General features: G+C 42.4%; 1 protein-coding gene across 1 annotated transcript in view; it reads left to right on the plus strand.

The window, feature by feature from the left end:
• Positions 1–19,391, plus strand: part of NDUFA12 (NADH:ubiquinone oxidoreductase subunit A12) — a 29,900-nt gene extending 10,509 nt beyond the window's left edge. The window contains exon 4 of the mRNA XM_075552725.1: positions 19,107–19,391. Within this exon, the coding sequence (XP_075408840.1) occupies positions 19,107–19,287 (181 nt within the window). The 3' untranslated portion in view covers positions 19,288–19,391. The remainder of the gene's footprint in view (positions 1–19,106) is intronic.
• The last annotated feature ends 8,053 nt before the right edge of the window (positions 19,392–27,444 follow it).

Raw genomic sequence — 27,444 nt, forward strand, 5'->3', positions numbered from 1 at the left:
GTAAAGAAAGCTGATGGTGCCTGGCAAGAAGATAGAGCATCTGGGGTCCTGAAGGTAAACAAGCAGCCATCTTGCAGGGAAGCAACAAAGCCCACATGGAAAAAGCACACCAACACATGTGATCGTGAGGTGTCAATGGGATCAGGTATCAGGCATTAGAAGACCCAAAACAACCATTTGATGTGAACGAGGAGAGTTGGAATGTAGACCCAAAGCCATCTGTAGACAATCGGGCATCCCCTTTCAGAGGGGTCCCAAGGAAGAGACGAGCCAGCCAGGGTGCAGTACAGCACCGACAACACACAGCATTCCTCTAGTTCCTTAATGCGCCACACCTCTCCCGCCCCTTCTTCCCCCCACTCTCATGACCCCAGTTCTATCTTACAAATCTGGCTAGACCAGAGCACGTGCACTGGTACAGATAAGAGCTCTTGACACACAGAATCCAGGACAGATAACCTCCTTAGGACCTATAATGAAACTAGAGATACCATGAGGCTAGAGGGAAGGTGGGGGAGAAAGGGGAAACCGAACAGAATGATTGATGTACACGTGCGCGCGCACACACACACGGACAAACAACAGAAAAGTGGGTGAAACAAGACGGTACAATGTAAGATACGAAAATAACTTATTTATAATATCAAGGAGTCACAAGGGTGGGAGGGAGAGAAAAAAGGAGCTGATATCAAGGGCTCAAGTAGAAAGAAAATGTTTTGGAAATAATGATGACAACATATATGCAAAAGTGCTTGATACAATTGATGTATGGCTTGTTGTAAGAGCTGTAAGAGCTCCCAATTTAAAAAAAAAAGAAAGAAAGAATTGACATGATGGGGGGAACCAACCAGTTCCTGTCTCAGAAACCCACTGCAGGTCGGACAAGTCAGCACTGACATCATGGCAGTGAGTCTGGTTTGGTTATTTTTGTGTGACTTAAAGTATTGGAACCAGGATTTTTTTGTTTTTTCATTAATCTTTTTATTGGGGCTCATAAAACTCTTATCACAATCCGTACATACATCAATTGGGCAAAGCACCCTTATACATTCGTTGCACTCGTCATTCTCATAATTCACCTTCCACTTGGGTTCCTGGAATCAGCTCGGTTTCCCTTTTTCCCCCCCTCCTTCTCCCTCCCTGCTCCCCTCTTCCCCCTGGTCCCTTGATAGTTTATAAATAATTATTATATCTTATCTTACATTCCCCGGCATCTCCCCTCACCCACCTCCCCATTGCCCATCTCCCAGAGAGGAGGTTACATATAGATCTCCAAGATCGGTGGAACCTGGTTTAAAATCAAATTAATAATACGATGTATGCTTAGATTTTTCCCTGTTGTATATATACTTTTTCTCCACTTGGGGGCACCTTGTGTTCATCTTAAAGTATAGCATGTTTGTTTTTTCCTTCAGTGTAGTACTTGAATCTCTTTTTCTTATACATCAATTTTTCTTGTTAATGTTTAACCACCCAGTGATATATACCTTCTTATAAATAATAGTATATGTTCAAGGTTTTTTTCTCTTTAACTTTAAAAATGTTGTCCCTGAAGCCAAGATGAAGTTAGCAAATGATTTTACTCGTCTAAACTAATTGATTTCAGATGCTTAACATCATCCTAGTCAGCTCTTTTTAGTTGCTGTGATGTGTCCCGGGAGCGTTTGTTGGGCACCATGTGAGGATGGGTTGCGTAGCGATGCTACAGAAGAAATCAAAATAAAAATGTGTCATCCTTTGGTTCAAAGTACGGTTAACTTTTCACTTACTGATTGAATAACTTTGTGAGTACCATCCATGTATTAAGTTCTTTTCAAGCAACTGGTAAACAGGGCAGATGAAGTTCCCACTCTAATGAAAATTACATTCTTTTGATGGAAAATAGATAATCAAATAAAGTATAAACTAGAAAAATTAAAAGGATTACGTAATAGCTAATGATTGGGTATCAATTTTAAATGTTTAGTAAGATTATGACTTAAAGAAATCAAGTACAAAGAATTGCCAACGGCCCTTCCCCTTAGACTCCCCAGTTGTTGACTGGGGTGCTGGATCACTTTTATATGGCTTTGGGACCCTTGTCTGGTGTAATTTCCACCAAATGATTAGGTGAAAATAAGGTTCTGATGGTCCAGCAAGTAGCATCGACTTGAGAGTTGTTTTTGCTTGTTTGTTAGTTAGTCCACCAAGGGGACTGGACAGCTTGCTAATGATGAAAATAAAATTCATAACACCCTGTGGGGGTAGAACCATAAATATAAGATGTATGGAACCCTACTGAGGGAATTTGTCAGTTTTATTAACCAAATGACAGAAGGAGAGACTCTCACTATCACCAGGAAGAAGAGCTGGGCAAGAACACATCCTTTAGACCTGGGGTCCCTGTGCTGTGCTCTTTCAAAAACTGTGAGACAAGAGCCTAAAACACGAAGAACAGCACACGATGGGGAAAAGCAGGGGCAGAGACGTGGTTGCAGCCTACCAGGAGACTAGTGCAAGAAAATCCATGGGCAGGGCCAGGCCTTGACAGCAGATGCTCCAATCCGTGGAACAAGAGAGCTGAGTGCATTCCAGGCCTGAGCTTACTGGTGGAGGGGGTGCCCGAGGCACTTACTGGCTGCGCTAAAGAGGTCTGTAGCGTTTACCTGAGCAGGGCAGAGTCCGTGCAGGTTTAAGAGAGCTCCCACATGCACAGCCAAGCTGTCCTGACTGAAGAACTGTCCTGAATAATACCTTGTTTCTTTCCTCATAAGCCCATCATCATGAGTATTGTTTCTGTGTCCCATGTGGGCATTGCAACGAGTTATTGAGCTAAACCAGAGCAAAGCCCTGAGTTGGCAGAAAGGTGGGAGGAGGGCTGTGGGTGTGGCCTCTGCCTGATCAAAATCAGCCTTGGACCCTCCTTTTTCTCTCTTCCCCTTTGGAATGTTGAAAAGTCAGACAGCCTCATGGCATTCCTACATCAACGTTGCTTGCTCATTTCTGTATTTGTACATGTGTTTATTTTATATGTATACTTTTTATTACTAACCATTTACAAGTGTGCACACCTTATACTCTGTTAGCCTTAAACATTTTTGTGTGTTACTTCCTGTGAACAACTCTTCCACATGTACGCATATGTATACACACTACTGAATATAGCCATAATACTGTGGTCAAAATCAGGAGATTATCATTGCTAGATTATTACCATCTAATTCACATACCTTTTCCATTTTACCAATTCTCTTAACACAAAGGAATTCTAGCCGGGATTCCAGATTACATCTTGCTGTCAACTCTCTAGTTTACTTCTGTCTAGGAGAGATCTTCCATTTTCAGTCGACTTTCTCTTGAGACATTTTTTAAGACTATGGGACAGTTGGCTAATCTTTTCCCACAGATATCAATTTGTCTCTGTATGGGCCTGCATCACCTTAGCCAATTGATTAAGGTTTGTTTGCCAACTTGATCTTGTCCTGTTGTACTTAGTATGTGTGAAGAGATATTTTCACCCACCAGTTTTAATATATACCAGTGAATCTTGCCTGAGCAGATGATTGTTTTTGATGACTTCAAATTGTGGCTTTCTAACTCCATCACTCCTTCTACTGGTCTTATTGGTTGGTATTGTATTGCGAAGGAGACCTTTTTTTTTTTGGAGACCTTCTTTTTCTAGCCCTTTACTCATTTATTTATAACAGCACGGACTCACGAATTCATATTTCATCCAGTGGGTCATAATCTATTACTGTTGTTTATTTTGTTGCTATGAATATCCCGGACTTGGCAGTGAGGCTCCGTTCAAATTGTCTTCTGTGTTCTTCAGCTTGTCCTTTGAGCACTTTTTTAGACCCTATCTCCACGAGATATTCCAAACCCATGCATTTCTTGCCTCAAACCTGAATTCAGCCATTTCTCCAAGGAGAAACATTATAAATAAGTAGAGCATATAGTCTGTTCAGAGCCCTGGTGAAATAGTGGTAACACATTGGGCTGCAATCCGAAAGGTTGTCAGTTTGAAACTGCTAGCTGCTCTTTGGGTGAAAGACAGGGCTTTCTACTCTCTTTAACAGTTTGTCTCGGAAACTCACAGGTGCACTTCTGCCCTGTCCTGTAGAGTGTCTGTGGATCAGCATTGACTCAATGGCAATTGAGTTTGAGATTTTGATAGTCTGTTAAGTGAGAGACATAGGCCCTTGAATGGAAGAAAACAGTGAAGGGAGGGGGGATAAGAAGTTGCTTGGGAAATGGAAGAGGTAGGCTCAGTGATGAGGTGACCATTGAACAAAGGCCTTAAAGAGATTAGGAACCCAACCATGGGGTTAACCTGCTAAGAGAACCAGCTAAACAAAATCAAACTAAAAATTCACTGCCATTGAGGCCATTCTGACTCCTAGCGACCCTATGGGACAGAGTAGAACTACTTCTGTGGGTTCCCGAGATTGTAAATCTTTACGGGATAGAAAGCCTTGTCTTATTCTATCATAACGGCTGGTGGTTTTGAACTGCAGACCTTTCGCTTAGCGGCCCAACAAGTCACACTTGCTACCAGGGTTAGTACAAAGACCTTGTGACGGGTGTGTGTGACATGCCGAAAGAGGAGGAAAGAGACTAGCGAGGCTCTCAAACTAAACTACAGCCTGCGGTCCACATGCAGCCTGCCGAGGACATTTATCCAGCCCGCCTGGTGTTTTTGTTCCGTTTGTTTTTTTACTTCAAAATAAGATATGTGCAGTGTGCATAGGAATTTGTTCATAGTTTTTTTTAAATCTATAGTCCGGCCTTCCAGCGCACTGGCCCCCTGTTTAAAACGTGTGAGGACCCCTGAAGGGATACTGTTCTCAAACGACACCAAAGGGTGTCAGATCAAGGAGGGATTGTTGGTCCTCATTGTTAAGGTTGTCTTTGGCTTTGCGGTATGAATTAAGTAGAAAAATGGGGCAGAGAACAAATGTTTTTAAGGAACAGATTATAGCGAATACATTGTAGTTAATTGTTTACATCCTCTTTAGAAGCTTTGTGATTACACGCATTATGTATATATGTATATTTGTATTATTACCTGAGTGACTTTTGTATGTAGAAAGGAAAATAGCAGTTTGGGTTTAAAGTTAATATTCTTTGTTGCAGCTGTAAATATCAAACCTAGTTCTTAAGATTTGAGGTATTTATTAGTATAACAAGATTAGTAAGTGGAGTATTTTTTGCATAACACTAAGAACAATTATTTTCTCTTGTTTGATGAATATTTGACAAACCATTAGAATAGATTAAATTATATATCAAACGGGTATCTCCATTTGCAAATTCGGTAAATTATATTCAATATCACAAATGCCCATTGGGTAGGTGGACTTACAATGCCATCAAAGACAATGTGCCTTGGCCCTCGTTCACTTGATCCTTCAGCAAATCTTCACCAACAGTACTTGCTGCTGTTGCTGGGTTGGTTCTGACTCATAGTGACCTTTTGTACAACAGAACGAAACTGCCTGGCCCTGTACCAGCCTCACAATTGTTCTTATGTTTTGTTTTCAATGGTTTTATTGGCATATAATTTACATATCATACAATTCAATAGTTCATTCACACCAAGAAGTCTCACAATCACCATCATAATCCGTTTTAGAACATTTTCTTCATTCTTGTACTCATTGTCATTAACTCCCCTTCCCCCTGTCTTTTCTGCCACAGCCCCAATGAATCAGTAATCCAGTTACTGTCTCTGTAGAGTTGCCTATCCTGGGTTTCATATACAGAATAACAATTGTTCTTAGATCTGAGCCCGTTATTGCAGCCACTGTGTCAATCCATCTTATCAGGAACCTTACTCTTTGTTGTCCCTGTTTAATTAAACATAATGACCTCAAGGGACTGGTGTCTCCTCTGAGAACAAGTTCAAAGTGTGTGAGATGAAGGCCTACTGTCCTTATCTAAGGAGTTCTCTGGCTGTACTTCTTCTGAGAGGAAATACTCTTCTCCTCCCGTTGTACGCACTAACTCTTGCTCCCTTTCATGTAGTAGATGTTGGGTAAAATATTCTTTGAAATGAGTGCTACTCAATTCAACAAATTAGTTGCAAGATTCTTTTCAAAAACAATTCCTTTCTCATATTTACTTTTTTTAGCCTCCCACACGGATAATATTAAAAGACTGTACTAGAAGAGTACACTATTCTTGTAGATTTTCCTTTGTCACAGAATATTGCTTATTTAAATAAATTCACTATTAAAATGTATTAATTATAGCAAGAAGATAAGATTGGTTTAAAATTCAGCTTTTGTGTTAGACGTTTCACTTATTAGTGCTTCACTTAAGATAAATTCTAACTTTCTTAATATAAATTCTAATTTTTAACAAAGATGACTTGTTAGAAAACTTCACACCTGTAGAAATAAACTACTTAATTTGGGGGAGGGTATTTATTATTTTTGTTTTTTCATTGTGATTTGGGTGAAAATTTACAGAGCCAATTGGTTTTCCATTTCCTTGCATGCATTTTGTTGTGTGGTGGTGGTGGTTAGGATGCCCAGCTCTCTTCCCATGGCCCTGTGGTTGCCATTGTTCGTGTTGCCCTTCCTGCTCCTCCCTGCCTTCTCAGCTTCATCCAGGCAATGCTGCCTCTGGGTTGTTCTAATGAGTTTGTCCCTCCCTGGTGTTTCTCTTCCCCAGATACGCTTGTCTGTCATTTGGCTGACATTTGGGGGTGGGAGGGTTAGTTCCAGGATTGATGGGCCAGCATAGTCTGAAGAGTCTCCTATCAGACCAGTAAGCCTAGTCTTTTTTATGATTTTGAGGTTTGTTCCATATTAAACTCCTTAACTACTCTCAGTGAGCCAGAAACGGCTCCTAATTCCAATTTACAGAGTAAATTTTTATTGTGCTTGTACGTTATCAGTCACAGGTGGAAATTTTTCCGGTCCAGATAAAAAGACAGTTGGAGTCTCTCCCACCATTGGCGAATCATGTTGCACTGTGGAATTGATTTAGCAAAATTTTTCATTAAGGCAGACCAAGCGAGCCAGGCTATATGCCGCTAAAGACATTTGAGTTTTTCCAGAGAGTACTTTTATTTATTTATTTTTGTGGTAACTTACGTGGGCTGAATTAGGGGTAGAAGTAAAAGGAACCTGTTGGTAGTCTTAAATGACAGATGACACGGACAGGATTTAACAACTGTCTCTAGAATTGGTTTGAATTAAAAGAAGCATTTTTCTTTTTAATATCTCAGTACCTTCTAATTAAATAGTGCATGTGGATTATAGAAAATAATGAATGATATAAAGAATAACCTGCTATCCCTGCACACAAAGACAATCCTGTTAACATTTTGAAATTATACTTTTCTAACCTTTAATTTCCCATGTGTGATGGTGATGCTTTCCCAAATCACAAAATATCATTATGACCATTTTAAATGATGCTTTTGTCTTCTGTTGAATAGATCTGCTGAGCTACTTAGCTATTCCTTATTGTTCTTGGTTTTGTTTTCAAGTTTTTCAATAATATAAGTAAAGCTGAGATCAACATCATTGTACATATTCTCACAGCATTCTTAATTCCTTAAGGCAAATTCCAACAAGTCACATAGTTGTATCCATGAGGGTACCTATTTTTGAGTTTTTTGATTGACTTCAAATTATAAGGAAGCTACAAAAAGTTTGTGGAAAAATTCTGTAATTCTTTTAATTTTCTTTTTCCATGAACCTTTTGCAGCCTCCTTGTACATATTGTTAGGAAACCTGTACCAATTTTCTCTTTTTGATCATTTTATTGGGGGCTCATTCAACTATATCACAATCCATACATATATCCATTGTGTCAAGCACATTTGTTATAATCATTCTCAAAACATTTTCTTTCTACTTGAGCTCTTGGTATCAGCTATTCATTCCCCCCCCCACCCTCCCTCCCTCACAAACACTTGATAATTTATAAATTATTATGATTTTGTCATGTCTTACACTATCCGATGTCTCCCTTCATCCAGTTTTCTGCTGTATTTCCCCCAGGGAAGGGGGTTACATGTAGATCATTGTGATCGGTTCTCCTTTACTCCCCCACCTTCCCTTTCCCTTCCCCTCCTGGTATCACTACTCATATTATTGGCCCTGAGGGGTTTATCTACCCTGGATTCCCTGTGTTTCCAGCTCTTTTATCTGTACCAGTGTACATCCTCTGGTCTAGCCGAATTTGTAAGGTAGAATTGGGATCATGGTTGTGTGGCGGGGAGTAAGCATTAAAGAACTAAAGGAAAGTTGTAAGTTTCATTGGTGCTATACTGCACCCTGACTGGCTCATCTCCTCCCCACAACCCTTCTGTAAGGGGATGTCAGTTGCCTACAGATGGGCTTTGGGTCCCCACTCCGCACTCCCCTCATTCACAATGATAAGATTTTTTTGTTCTTTGATGCCTGATACCTGATCCTGTCAACACCTTATAAACACACAGGCTGGTGTGCTTCTTCCGTGTGGGCTTTGTTGCTTCTCAGCTAGATGGCCATTTGTTTATCTTCAAGCCTTTAAGACCCTAGACACTATATCTTTTGATAGCTGGGCACCATCAGCTTTCTTCACACATTTGCTTATGCACTTGCTTTGTCTTCAGCAATTGTGTTGGGAAGGTGAGCATCATGGAATGCCAGTTTGAAAGAAAAGTGTTCTTGCATTGAGGGAGTACTTAAGTAGAGGCCCAATGTCCATCTGCTACCTTAATACTACACCTATAAGTATATGCACATAGATCTATTTCCCCATCATCATATATAAGTATATTTATATATGTACATGCCTGTATTTAGACCTCTATAAATATCTTTTTTCAACCAGTTCTTTCTTCTATTTTCTTTTACTTTCCTCTTGTCCCACTATCATGTTCAGCTTTCATTTGGGTTTCAATAATTCCCCTCGGTTACATTGCCCTTGATCAAGCCCTACCAGACCTCCTACACCCTCCTTGCCATCGATTTGGATCACTTGTTGTTCCCTTATCCATAGGTTTGTTAACACCCACTTTCTTTCTTTGCTTCCCCCTCTCCCATGTCTCCAAGAACCGTCAGCCCTGTTGTTTTCTCCTGTAGATTGTTTATCCCACCTATCTTATCTAGATAGAACTGCAGAGATAATAATATGCACAAAAAACAAGACAGCAGAACAAAGCAACACAAGAAAATAAAACAACAAAAATAAAACCAACGACAAAAAAAGAAAATCCTGTAAATAGTTCAAGGTCTGGTGTTGACCTTTAGGAGTGTTTTTCTGGTCGAGTCTGATGGGGTACCATGCCCTGACCCGAGTTTATTTTGGGTATTCCCTGGGGACTTCATTGCTCTGTTCTCCTTGCTGTTCTGTTGCACGCCCTTAGTGTTTTGTCTCAGTTTGGTGGGTCATATTGGGCGCACTTCCCTTACTGTCTCCAGTGTTGTCTCCTGTAATGCTGTGGGTCAATAAGGGATGTTGTGTCTCTTACTGGGGCTGGCCCTATGGTCTTCTCTGTGTTTGGGCTGCTCTGAGCGGGATTATCGTCCCCAGGACTTGGTGGGCCACAATGTGTTCCACTCTCTCTTCCTCTCCCTGAGCTATAGCTTCAGTGCTGTCCTCTGAAGTGAATTCTTCTGCAGGGAGGGGGCGCTGTCCACATAGTTGGGATTGGGGCCAACCCCCAATTTTCAATCCTCAGAGTGAATACATTCAGTTAGTTGCATGAGGATGTTGATTTCTCTGTAACCTCCCCAATACTGGGTGTGTTAGTCTGGGATAACTAGAGAAACAAATTCATGAACACTCTTGTGTGTAAGAAGGAGGTTTATAAAAAGAGTAATTGTATATTGAGGAAAACATCCCAGTCTAGTCCAGATGAAGTCCATAAGTCCTATTTTAGCCCATATGTTGGATACCAATCTATAAAGTTCTCTTCAGACTCACGAAACACATACAGTAATGCTGAATGCAGGAAGATCACAGGCCAGTGGGTGGGAAATCTTGTGGATCCAGTGGTAGTGGAAACATCTCAGCACTAGCAGGCGTTTCCACGTGGCTTCTCTGACTCCAGAGGTCTGGTTTTATCAGCCTCTCTCCATGTGCCTTCTCTACAGGGAGTGAGCAGAGAGAGTGTCTCCTGCCTCCAAGGAGTTCCCAGAATCCTCAGGAGAAAGCCATGCCCATACAGAGGCCTCATTGGCTATTTACTGATTGACAGGCTAGACTCCACCCCCACACTCTTAATCCTCAAATTGATATCAGGTTATGTAATTACCATACCAGGTGTTATTGATTCTAAACAATCTTTCACAGTTTAGCAGGTAAAAAACTGTAACTTGTTATAATTTGTTATTTCCTTGGTTAAACTGCAGGGTGCTCTGATGGCGCTGTGGGATAAGCATTAGGTCAGTGGTTCAAAACCACCTCTCGGTAGAAAGATGAGGCTGTCTGCTCCCATAGCAATGTCTGGTATCTTTTGTAGGGTTACTCTGAGCTAGAATCAACTAGAAAGCACTGGGGTTTAGGTTTGGGTGGTTAAACTGTTGACATTTAAATTTTTTTCTTTTATAACTTGCCTTCCATAGTTTTTGCCCATTTTTCTCTTAAGCATTTGACTTTTTCTTTCTGATTTATAATTATAGATGAACCCCATTTCTGTATAGTAGTAATATTTTCCTCTGTTTCTTTTCCTCTTTTATCTTCATATATAGTGTTTCAGGGCAAAGAAGTTTAAATTTTTATTTAACAGTCTATTGTAAGTCCCCCCACCACCACCTTTATTGCTTTGTGGGTCTTTGATGTTAAGTTTAGCAATATATCATTCTATATTGTATGAGTACAAAACATGTGTGCTTTACCTCAGTTTTAAACTAACCTATCTGAAATCTATTTTGGTGTATAACTTGGTGAACTTGATATTTTTCTTTCTAGCAAAATTAATTAACCTTGCATAATTCATTGAGAAAATTTTAATCTTCCCCAGGGAGTTAGAATACCAACTTTATTGTACATGAAATGCTTATTACATACTTTAGTTTGTTTTGGGGAGTTTAGCTTTTCCACTTTTATGTCAATCTTACATAATATTTTAATGTTTGAAGATTTAATAGGGTATCTGGTAATGCCAGCCTTTTTGATTTTTCTGAGTTTTCTAAATTGTCTCTAGATACTTCCAGCTGATCCTAGAATAATATTGTTCAGTTCTAAGAAGAGCCCCATTGAGTTTTAATTCATATTGGACTTCACAAATACAAAGAAATTTTTAATGATTCCTAGAAAAGTGTGATCTTACCTTGTCACGCTAGAATGTTGAATTTTCTATGTTGGCTTCTGTCTTGGAGGAAACTTTACAAAGTGGGGCACAAAAACTTCTGTTGCACTACTTATGTCAGGATCATTAGAGGGCTGTAAGCTAAGACATGGCCTGTCTGGTTAAGGTTTTGGCTACTGGTGGAGACTGGAATTTTGTAAAGGAGCAGGGTCAAGATAATGGCCATTTAGGCGTAGCTCTTCAGGTGTACAGGTGAGAGATGTTGATGACTCCAATTAAAGTGGTAGCCAGAGAGAGAAAGGTAGACAGATTTGGAATATAGTTTTATGCATATTGGGACTACCAACTGTTCTGAGGCGGAAAGTGAAGGAAAGAGGAATCAGTAATTTTATCTGGGACTTGAACAACTGAATGGACTTCAATTCAGGATGGAGCAGATTCAGAGGGGAAATACAAGTATTATTCTGACCTGAATCAGTTGCACAATAGAACAATAGATGAACATTTTGTGTTTTCATTTATATTTCCATAGACTCAAAACTGAACTCACTGCCATTGAGGCAATTTTTGACTCATAGCAACACAATAGGACAGAGTCCAACTACCCCTTTTGGCTTTCAAGACTGTTTAGCTTTATACAAAAGTAGATACGCCTCATCTTTCTTCCATGGAGCAGCTGCTGGTTTTGAACTGCTGACCTGTAGTTAAGCAGCCCTGCTCATAACCCACTAAGCCACCAGAGCATTCCCCATAGTTAGTTGTAATACGTTGGTCTAAATAGGGATTCTCATAGCTTTTGAATTTCTAACTTTCATCTATTGGTCCTTATTTAAAAGCCTCACAATTGGCAGGATTCCTTTTTCCTTGCAAGGACCTGATTATCTTCCTAAAAATGTCGCAGTTGGAATGGTTTTCTCTTCTACAGAAACTATGACAGAAGGTTGGGACACAGAACACTATGTTTAATTGGTGGGCATTATTTTGCTCATTTCACATCTGGATTATCATCACAGTTTACATTTCAGTCTCAAAGCCAGTCTCTCTGTCCCCTAGTCTCTTTATTTTTTTAATTTAAATCATTTTATTGGGGCTCATATAACTCTTATCACAATCCACACATACACCAATTATGTAAAGCACACTTATATATTCGTTGCCTTCATCATTCTCAAAATTCACCTTCTGTTTGGGTTCATGGAATCAGCTCCTCGTTTTCCTTTTTTCTTCCCCTCCCTCATGAACCCTTAATAATTTCTAAATTATTATTTTATCTTATCTTACACTGCCTGGCGTCTCCCTTCACCCACTTTCCTGTTGCCCTTCCCCAAGAGAGTAGGTTATATGTAGATCCCCGAAATTGGTTGCCCCTTTCTACCCCCCCCCCTTCCCTCGCGGGTATCGCCACTCTCACTGTTGATCCTGAGGGGTTCATCTGTCCTGGATTCCCTGTGTTTCCAGATCCCAACTGTACTGCTGTGCATCCTCTGGTCTAACCAGGTTTGCAAGGTAGAATTGGGATCATGATAGTTGGAGGGGAGGAAGCATTTAAGAACTAGAGGAAGGTTGTGGGTTTCATTATTGCTACACTGAACCTTGAGTGTCTCATCTCTCCACTACCCCTCTGCAAGGGATGTCCAGTTGTCTACAGATGGGCATTGGTTCCCCATCATGTGCTCCCCTCATTCACGATGATAGGATTTTCTTTTTTTCTCCCACCTTTGGTGCTTGAAACCTGGTCCCCTCGGCCCTTCATGATCACACATGTTGGTGTGCTGCTTCCATGTGGGCTTTGTTGCTTCTGGACTCGATGACCGCTTATTTACTTTCAAGCCTTTAAGTCCCCGGACACTGTATCTCTCTACATAGCCGGGCACTATCAGCCTTCTTCATCACACTTACTTATGCACACATTCGCCTTCAGCGTTTATGGGGGACGCGATCACAGAGTGATGGTTTTTGTTGGTGTCTGCTACCTGAGCTCTTCAACACCTCATGTTCACACAGGCTTGTGTGCTTCTTCTCTGTGGGCTTTGTTGCTTCCGAGCTAGATGGCTGCTTGTTTGCCTTTAAGTATGTCCCCTAGTCTTTCAATCCTGTAGCCACTGGGACTATTCATCAGGTCTCCATTGTGCACGGTTGACATGTCACAGAGTGTTCAAATGTCATCTTTTTTGCCAAATAGAGAAAGGAGTGCTGTTTCTCTCATTTTTGTTTCCATGTAGAAATGGCCTAGGGAACATTCTAGTAATTCCAGCCCAGTTTCATCTGTTGATTGGAGTTTAAGTTTTTGATCAAGAGATTCTCTTCAGCCCGTGGGCAGCCTTGCTCAAACCTCAGCTCTTTCTACTCTCACATATGTAATATGTGAAAAATTGAAAAATGTTATTTCAGCCTCAATGATAGTAGATGGAAACGCCTTGAACCATAAACTTTATGGCCAAAAGATTGATGTTTTTATTCCCAAGATTGATGTTCGTTATCTAAAGAAAAGAGATTCAAAGCTGCCTGCACTTTTTATTGTTAATATTGATTGTTGATTGGTAATTGTTTATTAGAGGGATTTTTCTGGAAGGAAAAACTAAACTTTCTTTCCTTTGCTATTCATGCCTATTGTAAAGACTTTTCATTGGCAGTGATTTTTTTAAAGAATGATTGTATATGTTAAATATTTTTATTTCTTAAACCTGTTAGGCTGGTTTAATCCTTCATCATAATTAACTTGACGTGGCTGACATCTCAGGTGGCGGGCCTCGGAGGTCTGTCAGTCTGGTTTTGAAGAAGAGGAGGTCTCTCTCCTTGTTTCCTGACATACTTCTCCTCTGATAACAACAGAAAATAAGGTTAACCAGTTCTGAGACTTATCTCACTTGGGTTGTACTGAAAATTTAGTCATTAGAAATGATTTGGTGAGATGGGGAGGGGAGTTATTACTGCGATTTTATTTTCCAGTTATTTTGTTACAACTTAAGTATATTTGAGTACTGAGGTTTTCCCCAAATTACATTTTCATTGTAAGTTGTTTTTCTTGTATTTTTGTATGAGGGGGCTTCCAAAAGTTCACAGGGAAAATTCTATTATCTTTTCTTTCACGTTTTCATGAACTTTTTGAAGCCCCTTCATATTTTTCCCTCTTCTACCAAGCTCTTTATTTGCCATCTCACTGACTTTATCAAGTTTAAGTAATTTAATATTTTGCTCTTTGAAATAATAGCAATGCTATAATGTTGAGGTGGTGCTAATGCCAACTGCAAAACAGTTTTCTGGGCGATGCTGTGAGTTCACTAGCAGCTTTGCTTAGCTGGGTTAACCCTGGCCCCGCTGAAGTATGTGTTCCAAGTAAGCTGAGGGATGGAAATGTAGACGGTATATTTTCTCAGTTGTTGTTTGCTGGCTCTGACTGAGTGGCAACCCTGTGTGTAAGGGAAATCTGCAGATTGGTTAATGGAATGAAACAGCCCTCCCTATGCAGGATATTCATTGGCTGAGTTCTGGGAGTAGATCGCCAGACCTTTCTTCCTAGTCCACTTTACTTTAGGGGAGCTCTTTTGAGCCCTTTGAGCATCGTAACAACACGCAGACCCCACTGATAGACTGCTGGTGGCAACCTTGGAGGTGTATTGGCAGGAGAATAGACCTGGGCCTCCTGCAGGAAGGCAAAGTTCTACCACCGAGCCATCATCTGTTCTAAATAACAACAAAAGGAACATTAGCCTAGTTGGCGTTAAATACTTTTTTATCTTGTAGTTCTTTATGCTGCAAATGACTATAGATTAACTTTTTACCTATTCTCTGGTCTCACTAGGATAAACATTTTCAGTTTTTAATCTACTATGGTGAAAATGATCTTTTCCATTTATTGATCGTTTTTTTATTACACCATGAGCTCATCAATCCTTCACCTAAGTGACTCCTGAGTGGGTCTATATGTAAGCCGTGTACTCTGTGTGCTTCCTTAAATAACCTTCAGGAGTCTTGACAGCACTTCTTTGAATGATATTTTTCTTTCGTTATTAAGCTGACTTTATAAGGTAAACGTTAAATACCTCTGCTGTGACTTAAGCTCACATAAGTCCCTCGATAAGTGACAGCCCTGGTTTTGACAGTTAATACCTCCTTTGAGTGACTGGCGCAGCCTGTCTCAGCAAGGGTCTCAGCACGAGTTAATAGCGCAGTTTCAGGGCCCAGGTTGCTTTCAATGGTTGCTCTAATTCCATTCCCTGTAGAAGATGTGAGAAAGACAGCAGCCAACCTGAATTTTGTGGTCTTCATGAATCATGTCTGCAGCCTGATCACGATGCAGTTATTTTTAGAAACGAAGCTAGCAACAGGATGGGTTGACACAGTGGCTGCAGCAACTGGCCAAACAGACCCTACTTTATCCTGTAGGGTCACTGTGAGTCCATCCGGATTGATTCAGTGGCGCATAAAAAGAGCCACCTTTTTATCTTTTCCCAGTTGGTTGCAGCCAGTTAGTTACCTACCTCTAGCAATAGTGCTTACAGACACTCTTAAGCTTACCTACCATCAGAAAATGTTCTCATTAACCTTGGTCTCAGTTATCCAGACTGGGTCATCCCTTCCCTGCCCTCTCCCATTTCTAAAGCTGCGGTGTTTTACCTGTTCCTCCTCCCCTTCTTCCATAGCTGCCATCTCTGTTTTTTGAGCTCTGGGCCAGGTGAAGCGGCGGGAGGGGCGGGGGTGGTGGTGTTCATGCTGTATGTAATTCTCTCTCTTGATCTCCCGTGTAAGCCTCTCGGCTTGCTTTCCTGACTCGCTCTACTCTGTCCCTCGAAATTTGAGTCCTCTTTTTCTCTGACCGGTGGCATCATCACTCCATGCATCTACCCTGTGTCCTTCTTTAGGTCCCAGCTCTGGCACCTCTCATCAGAAACCCCTTGAAAGGAAACTCTTTAACCCTTCATGTCCGCAGTACTTGTCAACGGCGGGCTGTGACTGGACGCTGTGAATGGAAGGAACCGTATTTTCTGTAGCACTCGACTTTAACGTGCCTTCAGAGACCCTTTTCTTTCTTTCTTAAGATCATTTGATTGGGGCTCTTACAGCTCTTAAAACATTCAATACATCAGTTGGATCAAGCATATTTGTACATATGTTGTCATAATTGTCTAAACATTTACTTTCTATTCGAGCCCTTGGTATCAGCTCTTCTTTTACCCTCCATACTCGCCTCTCCCCATCATGACCTTTTGATAAATTATAAATTATTATTATTTTCATATCTTATACCAACCGCCAACTCCCCACAGGAGTTCCTCCCCCTAGGGAGAGGTTATTCCTCCCCCTAAGAGGGGTGGTTATGTGTCTATCATTGTGATTGGTTTCCCCATTCTCCCCTCCTCTCCCCACCTTCTCCTTACCCTCCTGGTATTGATAATCCCATTTCTGTACCTGAGGAGCTTATCTGACCTGGATTCCATGTGTCCCAAGCGCTTATCTCTACCAGTGTATACACTCTGGCCTAACCTAAAGTGAGATGCAGGACTGGGTTCATGATAGTGGGGGTGGGGGGTGAGGAAGCCTCAAGGAACCAGAGAAATGTGTGTTTCATCGAAGCTATACTGCACCCTGATTGACTCATCCCTTCCTGTGACCCTTCCGTGAGAGGATGTCCTGTTGTCTACAGATGGGTTTGGGGGTCTCTGCTCCAACCCCCAACCCCTCGTTCTCAACAAAGTTTTTGTTTGTTTTGAGTCTTCTGATGCCTGTTACCTGTGCCCATCAACACCTCATGATCTCATAGGCTGGTTTGCTTCTTCCGTATGGGCATGTTGTTTCTCTGCCTGATGGCCGCTTGTTTAACTTCAAGCCATTAAGACCCCAGGCACTATATCTTTTGATAGCCAGGCACTGTCAGCTTTCTTCACCGTATGTGTGTGCACCTTTTTTGTCTTCAGTGATCCTGCCAGGAGGGTGAGCATCACAGAATGCTAGGTGGTTAGAACAAAGTGTTCTTGCATTGAGGGAGGGCTTCAGCAGAGAGGCCTGGAGGCCATCCACTACCTCAATATATTGCCATATAAGTATATACACCTATGCCAATACCTCTATCTTTATGAATTAATATATTTACATGAGTGCACACCTATGTTTATACCTCTGTCCATAGCTTTGCTTCCTAGGTCTTCCCTCTGTTTCCTTTTACCTTCCTCCTTTCCCACCGTCACACTCGCCCTTCTTCTGCCTTGTAGTCATTCCTCTCAGCTAGATTGCTGTTGTTTCACCACCAAAATCTCTGTCTTCCTCGTTGATTTTAACCCCCTACTTGTTGCCCTGTCTAAGGCGTTGTTAGCTCACTGCTCCCTTCTTCCCCCACCAAAGTCCCTCCAGAACCTTCAGCCCCAGTGCTTTCTCCTTGGACGTGCTTCCCATGCCTGTCTTAGATAGGTAGGCAAACAACAATAATGGAGGCAAAACAAAAAGAAAACAAAGATTGAGTAAAAGGCGGGAAATAAATAAATAAATAGCAAAAATAAATGACAAAAAAGCATACATCGTTCCGTCTGTCCGCTAACCTTTATGACTATCTCCCCACTGGTCCTGGGGTATTCTGAGAACTGGCCCCTCCTAGTCTGAAACCTATTTTTGAGATTTCTCAGGAGCTTTGTGACTTGGCTTTGTTCCTATTGCTGGTCTGTTACGTTACCTTTATGGGTCACCCCACTGGGTGGGGTGGGGTGGAGGGTTCAGACTGGACTCATTCCCCGCCTTGTGTCCCCAGTATTGTCCACAGCCGCAGTATGCTCCAGTGAGGGGACATCATGTCTGGAACATTTGTCAGGCCTACAGTCCTTTCTGTGCCTTTGCAGCCGTGTGCACGCCATCTCAGGGCTCCGTGTGCTGACATGGGGTCTAGTCCCACACTCTCCTTTTCCTTCTGGGTTTGCTTCCGTGTGGGTGTGGCAGGGCGGCCCCTCTCCCCAACCTGTAGGCTCAGTGTTGCCCTCTGTACAGAGACCCTCTTCAGTAGTAGCCTCACTGGCTCTAACCTCGAGCTTCCCGGGTCCACTGGACGTGGGCGCACTGAGCATGCAGAGCTAGCCGCCTGCACGGTGCGACCACTTCTATCAGGCGCTTTGACATCAGAAACAGGATGCCGATAGTAATCAAGAGTGGACCATAGTTTAATTGGGAGCATTGTTTTCCTTTGTCACTGCCACCGAGTCAATGCTGACTCACAGAGACCTATGTAGTCAGGGTAGAACCACCCCGGTGGGTTTCCAGGACTGTAACATGTTACTGGAGTCGGAAGCTCGGTCTTTCTCCATCCGAGTGGCGGGGGGCTTCGTACTGCCGACCAGAGTACAGCCACGACGCCATCAAGGCTCCGTTTTCTTTCTTAAAGGTGCTTTAAAGTAGATAATGTCCTCACGAAAACAACTCACTGCTTCGGAGTCAGACTCCTCGGGACCATAGAGGACAGGGTAGAAATGGAGACGTTACCTCTTCATGGGAGCAAAAAGCTTCATCTTTCTCCTGTGTGGAGCAGTTGGTGATTTTGAACTGCTAGCCTTGCTGTTAGAAGCCTAATTCGTAGCCCATTACACCACCAGGGCTCCTAGCACTCTTAGATGTGATGGAAGACAGTACTAACAGTAGTATTTGCTACCGTGTGTTCACTCCCTACTCTGCAGGAATCTGTCTAGCTGTTTTCTGTGTCATTGGGCATTTAATCCGATACCTCCCCTAGAAGATTGGAATGCACCAATAAAAGCACTAAAGCAAAGCAACATGTCCATAGCTGCGATTTGAACCCAACCAGCAGAGTAGCTCCAGAACTGCCCCATCACCCCTCTTCCTCCAGCTGTGCTACCTCTTCATAATGGCTTCTTTGTTGTTGTTTCCCCTTAAGGCACCGCTGGCTTCACTGTATGACTGATGATCCTCCGACCACAAAGCCACCTACTGCTCGTCCGTTCATTTGGACGAACCATAAATTCAACGTGAGTGGCACTCCAGAACAGTATGTTCCTTATTCCACCACCAGGAAGAAGATTCAGGAGTGGGTCCCGCCCTCAACACCTTACAAGTAACACCTGTGAAAAACAACTTAAACATGTGGGGGGGGGGGAATCAGCTGTTCTTGTAATTGCACTTTGATTCTTGCTAGTAACTTGATTAAAATTATTGGAGTAAAGCATGTCTTTTGTACCTTTTTGCCCTTGACTCTGCAAAATACAAGTGTACCCGCATGGGTAGTTACAGTCGACGTTGATTGGAATGACTGCCAAGTGTACAGTTCCCCCTTGCCTGGGAGCAGCCTCTGCTTTGTGACTGCCTCACTGCTGGGGGCTGACACTGGCGCCCAGGCAAGCATCCTTTCTCGTGGGATTTCAAACTGGAATGGAGCAATCAAGAGGCTGAGACTCATCCGAGCTGGCTGGCTTGTATGATAGCTTTCCAAGCAGAAACTTGTTATTTCCTGAGTCTTGGTTCTTCAGCAATTTATCTGAATCTGTGAATGAACCCAGGATCCATTCTCATATATTTTCATTTCTTCGAGCTAACTTGCCATTAGGTGCCATGGGTGACTGACTCCTAGCAACCTTGTATATCACAGACCAACATGTGGCCCCTCCTCTGCCACCCTCCCGCTTGCTCACTGCTCTTGACAGTAGAGTGCACTGTTGGGGTGGCTGTGTCAGTCCATCTCACTGACGGATCCCCGTTACTACTGACCCTCTACCAATCCTGACAGCCTCAGCTAACACTTGTTCTGTCTGATGGCATGTCCAAAGGAAGCAAGCCAAAGGGCATCCTGCGTGTATTTCTCCCACATCATGCACTTCTGCCAGTGTCACCATGATGTCGTGCTGTGCTTCCAGAAAGATGGGTGATCATTTCAAAGGTTGGTAATCACTTGTGGGATCAGCTCACAAAAAGCCCCGAGGCCTGTGTCTCTGCTTGCAGTCATGCTCCTCCAAGTGGAAAAAGCTGCTTATTGCAATCTCTTCAAACACAAGTTAGTTCACATACCAATGCCAAGTGCCCACGCATATGAAGTACAGTGGCATTGCCAGTACATGTCAGCTCTAGCTCCAGGAAAGGAGTGCCTTTCACTCCCTTTCACGTGTGGGAAGATGGTGCTACAGGAATGGGCATGTATTGGCAGTTGGTGTAACAAATCCATTAGGAGTGAAAAGATACTTGGTGGCACAATGGGTTAACTGTTGAGCTGTTAACCTCGAGGTCAGCAGTTCAAACCCACCCACCACTGTGAGAGAGAAGATGAAGCTCTCTGTATCCATAAAGACTTACAGTCTTGGACCCCTTAGGAAGCAGCTCTACTCTGTCCTAAAAGGTCAGAGTCAACATGGTGGCAGTGGTTTTTTTTTTTTTTTTTTTTTTTTTTTTTTTTACAATTTTGGAATAGAGGCTGAAGATTGACTCGGCCTCATCTGGAGGGGGAAGAAGTTAAGATTCTGTCTCCAAGGGCCAAGGGAGTGACTCCTGGGCAGCATTCTTAGTGTCAGACACGGAATCATCAGTCGTTTGGTGGCCTTCACGTGACTCTCGTGGCGTCATCGATCGTAACCCCTAGTTGAGAAAAACAGCTTTGTCCACGAGGGGGAAAAAAACCAACAAATAGAAAAATACCATCTGATTGAGACTTTGTTAAAAATATATATAGAAATCTTTTGATCAGTCCCTCGTTTTGAATTCTGCATTTCTGTGCTTATATAGCCCTTGCCAGAGAATCTTAAAAAAAAAAAAAAAAAGCTGTTGAATTTGGAAGCATCTTGACCTATGGGCTCACCTGAATTTTCTGAGAACTGAGGTGACCATTAATATTTGTCATATAGCTGGGTTTGCCCCAGTTCCTTTACTGCAACACACTCCTGTCCTCCACAACCCTAATTTATAACCCTTACATAATTGTCCATCGAGGAGGATGAAACCCAAGCCACTGCCATCGAGTCAATTCCAACTCGTAGCTTCCCTACAAGACGGGGCAGAACTTGCTGGGTTTCGGAGGCGGGCAGTCTTTATGGAAGCCCACCTTACCTTTCTTCAAATGAGTGGTTGGTAGGCTTGAGCTGCTTGCTTGCTTGGTAGCCCTTTCGATGTTTAACCCACTGAGCTCACATGCCCCTTCTGAGGCACGTTATTCTCAAGTTTTCCCTCATGGTCAGAGTGCCATTGTTGGCTTACTGTTGACCCAATAATGGATGCTTTGCTCTCATTTCTGGTTCATGTGCACTTAATAGTTGTGCTTGATGATGAGTTGTTTTTTTTAAGGTCCTGATAGGGTTGCTAAGAGCCCTGCTTGTGTAGTGGTTATGCGTTGGGCTACAATCTGAATGGTTGGTAATTTGAAACACCAGCAACTCCGAGGGAAAAAGACGGCTTTCTATTCCTATCAACAATTACGGTCTCAGAAACCCATGGTTGGGATGAGTCAGCATTGATTCAATAGCAGTTACAGGATTGCTATTCATTGGAATCAACTCGATGCAGTGAGTAGAAATGTGTACACATTTTACACACTGCAAATGTGTCTACCCTGACTTTGGAAAGCATTTTAAAGTCTAACAACTTGTTTGTCCAGGTATGGGACACCTTTATTCCATTTTTTGATGGAGTAATCCTCTTAGGAGCCCTGGTGGCAAGCGGTTCAATGTGGGTTTCCACAGCTGTCAGTGTCTACAAGCAGAAAGCCTCATCTTTCTCCTAGAAGCACCTGGTGGTTTTGAAGCACCCAACCTTGCAGTTAGCAGCCCAACCGTAACACACTGCACCACTAGAGTTCCTTCCTCTGCCTTGTGCAAAACCACAGCCCAAACTCACTGCCATGGAGTTGATGTCGGCTCATAAATACCCTATAAGACAAGGTAGAACTGCCCTTGTGCGTTTCTGAGACTAACTTTTTAAAAATAGGAAACATGTATAATTTATTAGATGGATTTAGAAATGATCACAAATCAGTTTTAGTCACTTACTGAGTACAGCCTATGGGGATTTTCTACCAAAAAACAGTATTTCTAGCAGGGAGCATGATAAAGATTTAAGGTTTAGTTTTTAGAACAATACACTAGACTGAACAAGTTTTCAGAAATATTGCATAACTATCTCAGCTGTATTCAGTTATTTGTCCTCACAATTCCACATAAAGTTTTAGCATCTAGCAGCTGAGAGCAACTTTCAACGAGAGTAGAAAACCTTTTTTCGTCCTGAGGACCACTGGTAATTTGAACTGCTGACCTTGCAGATCACACGACCACTATGCCACCAGGGCTCCGACTCTGCCTTCTAGGGTAGCTAGCTTTAAGTCTGAATTCACTCAATGACAATGGGTTTGGTTTATTCCTTTTGTTGTTAGGGTCATTAATTCAGTTCTGATGCAAAGGAATTCTCTGCGCAACAGAGCAAAACACTGCTCAGTCGTCCCGTGCCATCCTCATAATTGTTCTTAAGGTTGAGCTCATTGTTGAACCACTGTGTCCGTCCATATCCTCTTCATTTTTTCACTGCCCTTCTATTTTTTTAATCGTTTTATTAGGGGCTCATATAACTTACCATAATTCATACGTACATCAATTGTGTAAAGCACATCTGTATATTAATTGCCATCATCATTCTCAAAACATTTGCTCTCCACCTAAGCCCCTGGCATCATCTCCTCATATTTTCCCCTCACTCCCTGCTCCCCACTCCCTCATGAGCCCTTCATAATTTATGAATTACTATTTTGTCATATCTTGCCCTGTCCGACGTCTCTCTTTGCCCACTTTTCTGTTGTCTGTCCCCCAGGGACAAGGTCACATGTAGATCCATGTAATCGGTTCCTTCTTTCCAACCCACTCTCCCTCTACCCTCCCAGTATCCCCACTCTCACCATTGGTCCTGAAGGGATCATCAGCCCTGGATTCCCTGTGTTTCCAGTACCTGTCTATATCAGTGTACATCCTCTGGTCTAGCCAGACTTGCAAGGTAGAATTTGGATCATGATAGTGGGAGTTGGGGGGAAACTTTTAGGAACTAGAGGAAAGTGGTATTTTTCATCGTTGCTACATCACACCCTGTCTGGCTCGTCTCCTCCCCGAGACCCCTCTGCAAGGGGTTTTCCAGTGGCTGACAAATGGGCTTTGGGTCTCCACTCTGCACTCGCCTACTCATTCACTATGGTAAGATTTTTTTTGTTCTGATGATGCCTGATACCTGATCCCTTCAACACCTTGTGATCACACAGGCTGGTGTGCTTCTTCCATGTGGGCTTTGTTGCTTCTGAGCTAGATGGCCGCTTGTTTACCTTCAAGCCTTTAAGACCCCAGACGCTATACCTTTTGATAGCCAGAGCTGCCCTTCTATTTTACCACGTCTGATGTCCTTTTCCAAGGACTGATCCAAAGTAGGCAAGATGAAGTTTTTCCATTCTTGCTTCTAAAGAGCATCTGGCTGTACTCCTAGGACAGATTTGTTTGTTCTTTTGGAAGGCCATGGTACTTTATATATTCTTCCCCAGCACCATAATTCAAATACAATATTTGATCTTCCTTACTCAGTGTCAAACTTTCACATGCTTGAGGTGATTGAAGATACCAAGGCTTGTGTCAAGTAACATTAATCCTTCTAGAACACTCAACATTGTTAGATTCCTGTTTCTTTAACAAATATCATACACAATTTGGCTCCTCTCTCCATCACTGTAGAATTAGAGAAGCAAAATGCCCAATTAAAAAGAATTGGATCTGAGAGCCCAGCTATCAAAAGATATAGCGTCTAGGATCTTAAAGACTTGAAGGTAAACAAGCAACCATCTAGCTCAGAAGCAACAAAACCCACATGGAAGAAGCACACCAGCCTGTGTGATCACGAGGTGCTGAAGGGATGAGGTATCAGGCATCAAAGAACAGAACATGAAATCATTAAGAATGAGGGGCAGTGTGGAATGGGGACCCAAAGCCCATCTGTAGGCAACTGGACATCCCCTTATGGAAGGGTTGTGGGGAAGAGAAGCCAGCCAGGGTGCAGTGTAGCAAAGATGAAACATACAACTTTCCTCTAGTTCCTAAATGCTTCTTCCATTCTCCCCCCACTATCATGATCCCAATTCTACCTTACAGATCTGGCTAGACCAGAGGATGTACACTGTGCAGATAGGAACTGAAAACCGGGAATCCAGGACGGATGAGGGAGTGTGGGTTAGAGAGGGTAACCGATTATAAGGATCTACATATAACTGCTTCCCTGGGGGACCGACAACAGAAAAGTAGGTGAAGGGAGATGTCGGACACTGTAAGATGTGACAGAATAATAATTTATAAATTATCAAGGGTTCATTAGGGAGGGAAGTGGGGAAAATGAGCTGGTGCCTGGGGCTTATGTGGAGAGCAAATGTTTTGAGAATGATGAGGGTAAAGAATGTACAAATGGTGCTTTATACAATTGATGTATGTATGGATTGTGATGAGAGTTGTATGAGCCTCCAATAAAATTAGATTAAAAAAAAAAGAAATGCATCTGATGTTAGACTGTACCCTTGAGTGGCTAGCGTCACTCCTATCAACTCAGTTTTATCATCTAGAAACCCAAACCAAATTCACTGCCATTGAGTTGATTTTTGACCCTCAATGACCCGATAGGACAGGATAGCACGGCCCCTTTGGGTCTGAGATCATCTGCAACACAGGGTTAATTCTTCTCACAGCATTGTTGTCAGTATCTGGTATATGATATTAGTCATACCGTAATTATCTTGATAGGCAAGCCACAGGTCCAAAATATCTGTTGTCAGTGCCATGGAGTAGACTCCAACCCATAGCGATGTGTGCACCACACACCGAAACAGCGCGGGCCTGGCCATCCTCACATTGTTCCCATGCTGAACCCATTGATGCTGTCACTGTGTCAGTCCACCTCATAGAGGTCCTTCCCTCTTTCACAGCACTGGCCCTCCGATTTACCAGGCAAGGTGATCTTCTCCAGGGACTGGTCTCTCCTGACAGTATGTCCAAAGTATGTAAGAAGAAATCTTATCACCCTTGCCTCAAAGGAACACTCTGACCGTACTTCTTCCAATACAGATCAGTTTGTTCTGTTAGCAGTCCACGGTACTTTCAGTCTTCTTTTCCAGCATCACAATTCAAATGCACCGAGGCTTCTACGCTCATCCTTATTTGATGTCCATCTTTCACATGCATGTGAGGCAATGGAGAATACCATGGCAGGCCAAACTTAGTTCTAAAAACAACATCTTTGTCCTTCAATACTCTAAAAGACGTCTTGTGCCGCATATGTACTTAATGCAGTGTTTTTGATCTCTTGACTGCTGCTTCCATAAGCACTGATTGTGGATTTAAACAAGACAAAATCCTTGGCTTCATTTTTCATGATGCTACCTCTTGGGCCAGCTGTGAGAATTTTGGTCTCCTTACACTGAGTTGCCATCCATGCTGAAGGTTATGCAATCCATGATCTTCAGTGAGTGTGTCAAGTCCTGACGGTCATCTGCATATTGTGGGTTGTTCATAAGCCTTCAATCCTGATGCTACATTCTTTATATAATCCAGCATCTCTCATGATTTGCTCAGCATACATATTGAACAAGTATATGAGAGGATTCAACCCTGATGCACACCTCTCCTGATTTTCAACCAGGTTCAGTTCACACAAGGGCCCCTGGAGCCATGCTCAAATTGCTGCTGTGCGGAGCGTGTTCTACCCTTCAGGTTTTCCACTTCTAGGTCCTGGCCCATTTTGTTATAATACTCGGCTCTGTCTTCTCGAGCTGCCCTTTGAAAGCTTCAATTCATCTTCACTTTCTCCTTTCTTCCATTTGCTCTAGCTAGTCCACGATTAAGTTTCAGAGTCTCTTCTGATATCCACTTTGCTCTTTTCTTTCTCTCCTGCCTTTTTTAATTACCTCTTTTCTCGAAATGATAGATTTGATATCCTCAAATAGCTCATCCGGTCTCCTGTCATAACTGTTCAATGCATCAAACCTGTTACTGAGAAATGTTCTTGAAATTCAGGTGGGCTAGACTCAAGGCTGTACTTTGGCTCTCATGGACTTGCTTTCATTTTTTCCCTTTCTCTGGAACTTACATACGATCTTGTCATGATCTGTTCCCACTTGGTCCCTGTCACATTGTAGCTGCTCATATGGAGCTTCTCCGTTGTGTCTTCCCACAGATGTAGTCAATTTGATTTCTGTGTATTCCAACTGGGAAGTCCTTTAGTGTTGTTGAAAAATTATACTTGCTATGAACAAGTCTTTGCTTTTGCAAAATTCTGTCATGTGATCTCCAGCTTCATTTCTATCACAAAAGTTCATATTTTCCAACTACTGTTCCTTTCTCTTTATTTCCAACTTTTGCATTCCAATTTCCAACAATTATCGATGCTTCTGGACTGCATATTTGATCAATTTCCAATCGAAGTCATTGGTAGAATTCTTCAATTTCTTCAACACCAGATTTTGTGGTTGGTGCAAAAATTTGAATAATAGTTGCATTGATTTGATTTCCTTGAAAGTGGATATAATCTGATTACAGATAGCATTGTACTTTGTGTTAGTCTGGGTACTTTAGAGAAACAAATCCACAGAAACTCGTGTATAAGAGAGTTTCATATAAAGGTTAAGTGCACATCAATAAAACATCCGAACCCAATGCTGCCCAAGCACACAAGTCCAACATTAACCCATATGTCCAACACCAATCCACAAAGTCCTCCATCTCACAAAACAGATGCAATGATGCCGACTGCAGGAGGAAAGCAGTCAGTGAATGTGTAAACATCTCAGCTCTGGCAGAGGTCTCCACTGGGTGCTCCAGCACCCAGGGCTACATCAGGGTAGGTCCGCGTGGCTTCTCCTCAGGAATGTGTTGCAGGAAGTGAGCCTTGCCAGCTAAAGCAGAGAACTGGCTAAGGCAGCTGCACCCTGGTCCGACCATCACAAAGCAAGAGACCCGAGAACTAGAAAGGCGAGGCTTACCGAGCCATTTATCCCTCTGCCCTTCAATTAACCCCACGCGTGTTTATTGGTCAGGTTGGCACAATGAACTAACTAACTTCATACTTCATGATGAATTTAGCACTATCCGTTCTGACAGTGATTGCCTCACCGTTCTTGATTGTGTTATTCCTGGAATAGTTAATCATATGATTTTTGTTTCAGAATGGCCAATACCAGTCCATATCAGCTTACTAATGCCTAGAATAGTGCTCTTTATGTCTTCCATTTGTTT

The sequence above is a fragment of the Tenrec ecaudatus genome, chromosome 6 (assembly GCF_050624435.1).
Source record: "Tenrec ecaudatus isolate mTenEca1 chromosome 6, mTenEca1.hap1, whole genome shotgun sequence".
NCBI lineage: Eukaryota > Metazoa > Chordata > Mammalia > Afrosoricida > Tenrecidae > Tenrec > Tenrec ecaudatus.